Source organism: Cannabis sativa, chromosome 4, assembly GCF_029168945.1.
Source record: "Cannabis sativa cultivar Pink pepper isolate KNU-18-1 chromosome 4, ASM2916894v1, whole genome shotgun sequence".
Classification (NCBI taxonomy): domain Eukaryota; kingdom Viridiplantae; phylum Streptophyta; class Magnoliopsida; order Rosales; family Cannabaceae; genus Cannabis; species Cannabis sativa.
Window position 1 is genome coordinate 63,901,350 of NC_083604.1, and position 4,603 is coordinate 63,905,952.

The 4,603-nt window shown below is 31.1% G+C and overlaps 1 protein-coding gene across 1 annotated transcript; it reads right to left on the reverse strand.

The window, feature by feature from the left end:
• Window positions 1-324: 324 nt before the first annotated feature.
• On the reverse strand, window positions 325-3,918 carry LOC115712272 (ABC transporter G family member 1). The gene is made up of 8 exons (XM_030640529.2): window positions 3,364-3,918; window positions 2,862-2,941; window positions 2,143-2,607; window positions 1,967-2,053; window positions 1,752-1,877; window positions 1,441-1,635; window positions 1,241-1,327; window positions 325-1,155 (listed from the first exon to the last, which is right to left on the reverse strand). The coding sequence occupies exons 1-8, from the start codon at window positions 3,782-3,784 to the stop codon at window positions 487-489; spliced, it is 2,130 nt and encodes a 709-aa protein (XP_030496389.2). The 5' UTR covers window positions 3,785-3,918; the 3' UTR covers window positions 325-486.
• Between the last annotated feature and the right edge of the window lie 685 nt (window positions 3,919-4,603).

Genomic DNA, 4,603 nt, shown 5'->3' on the forward strand with positions numbered 1-4,603 from the left:
TATATAATTTAATTTAATAACTTTTAAGAAGTATCATTAGTCAATTCAAATGCGACATGTGTAAAAGTAATAAGCACTACTGGTGCCCAATAGCAATGCTCTTTACTTAATTAAGTGACAAATTTTGATAGTCAACACAACCATTAGTTAAAAGATTCATATTTATTTAATTAATATATTGTTAACTGTTTTATTTATTATAGTAATCTTAATTAATTCTATCATGATAAACAGCATTATAACCTCTTTAATTAATATAAATTTTTTTTTCATATGTATAAAAATTATTCTCGAATAATTAAAACATTCAATTGTTAAAAAAATGGAAAAAATGAAGAATTTCATATTTTTTTTTCAATTCCAAAATAATAATAATAATATTCTCTTTACATACTTTTAGTTTAACCCTAACAAATGTTTAATTAAGCACCCACATGATGCATATATAGACACTCAAATTTTCCTTTTAGTTTAAGGTGTATATATTCAGCTGGGGTTAAGCTTTTCTATGATTTTGTTCGATTTCATTGGACTATCAATCTTCAAACCTCCAATCCGTGGCTTAATATTTTCTTTTGTCTTGATTATTGCTAAAAATATAAGTCTATAAATCACCACCATCCCAAATAAGATCCCAACATCAATCCATTTTGAATAGCCTAGCTCCACTTGCCAAACACTTGTTAGAATTTCCTCACCACTAATGGTGGGCGATCCTCCTCCCACTTGGTTACTTGGGAAAGTCAATCCTTGAAACTCATTCTTGTAGAATCCTTGATTTGCATACTTGTGGAATGCTATATAATACATTGGATATCTCCAAAAGGGCTTAGGAAGGTCATTTGGTAAGCGAAAAAAGCCACCGTTTAACATCATAACACCTTGAATTCCAGCACCTGTGATGATCCCCATTAGAAAATCTGGCACTATGCTTGCCACAATCATCATAAGGCTCTCAACCAACATCATACATACAAAAAGCATGATTGAAAAGTAGGCAAAATGCCCAATGCTCTTTTGAAGTCCAACAAGGTAATAGGCTATGCTTCCCGGGATTACAGATATGAGAAGTAGGTATGGTATTGATGAAAATGTGTTCCCCACTACAAATGATGCCACTCCGTAGTGCCCATTTAGTCTTTCTCTCCCAAATATCTACAATGAAGAAATAAAAAATTAAGAAGTTTGTTTTACAGTAATAACATTCAATTGGAGTTACTTTCCTTATTGTGTGACTAACCTTCATGTCCTCTACAAAAGATGGGAATCCACCAATGGCCATGAAAGTCAAAAATGCTGCTACAAACATCAGCATTGCTCCTCTAGCCTAAAGTCAACAATTTAAACTCATACAGTTTAGCATTCAATTACCCTAAGTAGTTAAAGATTTTTTTTCATTTTTTTTAAGGAAATAGCTAAGTGTGTATAAATTTAAATTACCTGTATTGAGCCATAACTAAAGCCAATGTCATAAAAGATGGTCCCTACACATAAACACAAAGCAGTATAGATTGCCAGACGAAGCCAATAGTAACCAAGATCGCGGTACATGTTCACAAAGGATCTCCTAGTGAGAACAAGGCACTGGGTAATGAAACTTGCTTGACTTCCCTTCTTCTCCAAGGTCGTTCCTTTCTGTAAATAGAGGAAAAAGTGGCAAACTTTATTAGATACTCTTACATAAATTTATTTTCCCTTTGTATTATGTGATAAAATTAGCATTTTTAACCAATATTTATTTATAAATTTACCTTTTGGCGTATCTCGAAAACTTGGTGCTTAACTTGTTTAAAATTTTCGGAAGACTTGTAGGATTCCACAAGAGTGTCAATGACTTCTTTAGTTCTTGTATTGTTACCATAACCTTGCTCTAAGTCCTGTAAACAATAACCACACATTTAAATTAAAAATGAAAAATAAAATTTGCAAGTATATAGAGCAAACTAGTGTAATGTAAAAAACTCACAACATCAAAGTCCATGTTGATAGTTCTGAGGTAGTGATCACATGGGTTTCTTAATGATGGGCAGGGGAAGCCATTTGAAGCGAAAAACTGCATCATTTTAAAACTATTTGGTCAATTTTCTCATTAAATAATAAAATTAGGGGAAATTTAACCAAATGTTGGTTTGACATACATACCTCTTCTGCCAATGAAATTGGACCAAAGTAAACAGTTCTACCAGAAGAGAGAAGGCAAAGATTATTGAAAAGCTCAAAAACTTCACTACTTGGTTGATGAATTGATGCAATAACAGTCCTCCCATCTCGTTGTGCAAGCTTAACAATGCGATTCATAACATGGTAAGAGGCTGCACTATCAAGACCACTAGTAGGCTCATCGAGGAAGAGAAGCTTTGGTCGAGTCAAGATTGCTATACATATGCTTACTCTTCTCATTTGTCCACCACTGAGGCCTTTTACATTCCAACCTCCAATTCTTGTGTCCATTGAACCTTGCAAACCCATTTCTCTTATTGTTGTCTCTGCTCTTTCTCTCTTCTCTGATCTGGACATTGAATCAGGAAGTTGGAGTTGTGCAGAGTAATAAACAGCTTCTCTTACTGTCAATGTTGTCATTAGAGTATCGTCTTGTGTTACGTATGCCTAAAAAAATCAATATACGGTAATTCATTATCATGAAACATTACTATTAATTATGAAAGACTTGTAGTAGTTACTTTTTTTTTTTGCAGTAATATCTATTAAAAAGGTGACATATGCATAAGTAATAGATAGATCAAGTTACTTGTCATTAATTAATATTTACTAAATATTTTTGTCAACTATACAATAATTAAAATCAATAGGAAAATATTTTGTATGTGTGTGTGGACTGTGGTGGTGTGAGATTTTCTTACCGAAGTACCATAAGCAAGTATTTCTTTCCGGCCATTGATAAGTATATCACCTGTCTGTTTGGTTTGTGAACTTAGTCGCCCTGTAATATAAAATAAGTCAATAATCCTTTCCCGTTTTCAATTTTTCTCATATTAACCTTCCGTATATATAAAGTACATATATAATCCTTCGTTGACAAGATTTAATTTAATAAAACAAATTTAATAAGTCAACATAATTAGAGAAAGAAGATAAACTGGAAGAGGAAAAAGCTTCATCTTCCCCTAAAAATCTGCTGATTTTTTTTCATCTCCCCTTTTATTTTGCATATTTTTTTTTTCGTTAATTTTATAGTTAATTTCGATAAAAACAAATAAAAATAAATGAAATAATTACTTACAATCTTCTAAAATTTTACATAATTATATCACACCATAAAGAAAATCAATCTAAACAATTTACTTGATAAAGTCGAGAATGTGTACTGATATTGAAATTAAGTTGTATATAGTGTATACATACCTGCTAAAGCGTCCAAGAGAGTGGATTTTCCAGAGCCAGAAGGACCCATAATGGCCAAAACCTCACCTGGCTGGGCAGAGCCAGTGATATGTTGAAGAATGCTTTTTGGTCCATTTTTGCCATCTGAAACTCTAACACCCAACTCCTCCCATGTCAAACTAATATTGTCATCATCTAATATTTTTATTTCTTTTTCCAGTCCATGAGGCTTTTCACCAACAAATCCAGTGCTGAATGGGAATTCCACGACAGGCTCATGATGATGAGAAGTAGTATTGCTCATACCAATACCAATACCTTTATTATTAGTTTTCATGATATCCATCTCCAAATTCACTGTACTAGTCAGAAGAGATCTTGTTGGGCTTGCACTTGGTGTCCATCTAGGCACCACCACTGTTGGAGGCATGTCATCGTTCATATTTGAGTTTATTTATTTATATATTGAATAATTGTGCTATATATTCAATGATATTTGTAAATGTATTTATGATGATGATGATGATGATTTAGAACTTGTTGGCTCAAATTTATACTTCAACTATTCTATCAACTTGCATATTTATACTCATAGAGTCGAGATATGTAATATCTCAATCATTTTATTAAATTATATATTATTGTAATCGATAATTCACGTTTTAATTTGCTAATTACTTTATTTTATTTTTATTATCTATTTGTCATTTTCAAAATAGGTGGGAGGAAAACAAAAAAAAGTCATATGTATTGTACCAAAAGCAGACCAGAGAATGAACTAACGTTTTTTGCGTGCATTGACCCGCCTATATGCACCATTTGTTTATGCCACCTTACTAAATAAATATTTTATATAGAGAAATGATAAATTTGTTTATGCCATTACTAAATATATATTTTATATTGAGAAATGTCAAAAGTTGTAATGTCTTTTAAGGTGTGATGTTACTATTGGTCTTAGTTAAGTTATGCATCTCATATAATTTAGTGTAATAAATTTTATGTGTTATGGCTAACTAATAGCTAATTAAAGGTATTTCTATCCATTAACAACATTTTTTAAAAATTATTATATTAAATTATAAGGAAATTACCCATATATTATTTTTTTAATTTTTTTTTTCAAATTTACGGTTTAAGTTTCTAAAGTGGTTACACAACGCTAGTTGCAATAGGTGATTCTATAAGATTTTTTGTTGCAATTTTAGAGATTTTTATGTAGAATTTCGTAAAAAAAATATATATATTTTAAAGTGTAAAA

Coding starts and splice junctions, on each gene's coding strand:
- LOC115712272 (XM_030640529.2), bottom strand. CDS start 3,784: ATGAACGATGACATGCCTCCAACAGTGGTGGTGCCTAGATGGACACCA. Junction 2,608..2,861: donor TACTTGCTTATGGTACTTCG/GTAAGAAAATCT, acceptor TGATTTTTTTAG/GCATACGTAACACAAGACGA. Junction 1,156..1,240: donor CTTTTGTAGAGGACATGAAG/GTTAGTCACACA, acceptor TCTTCATTGTAG/ATATTTGGGAGAGAAAGACT.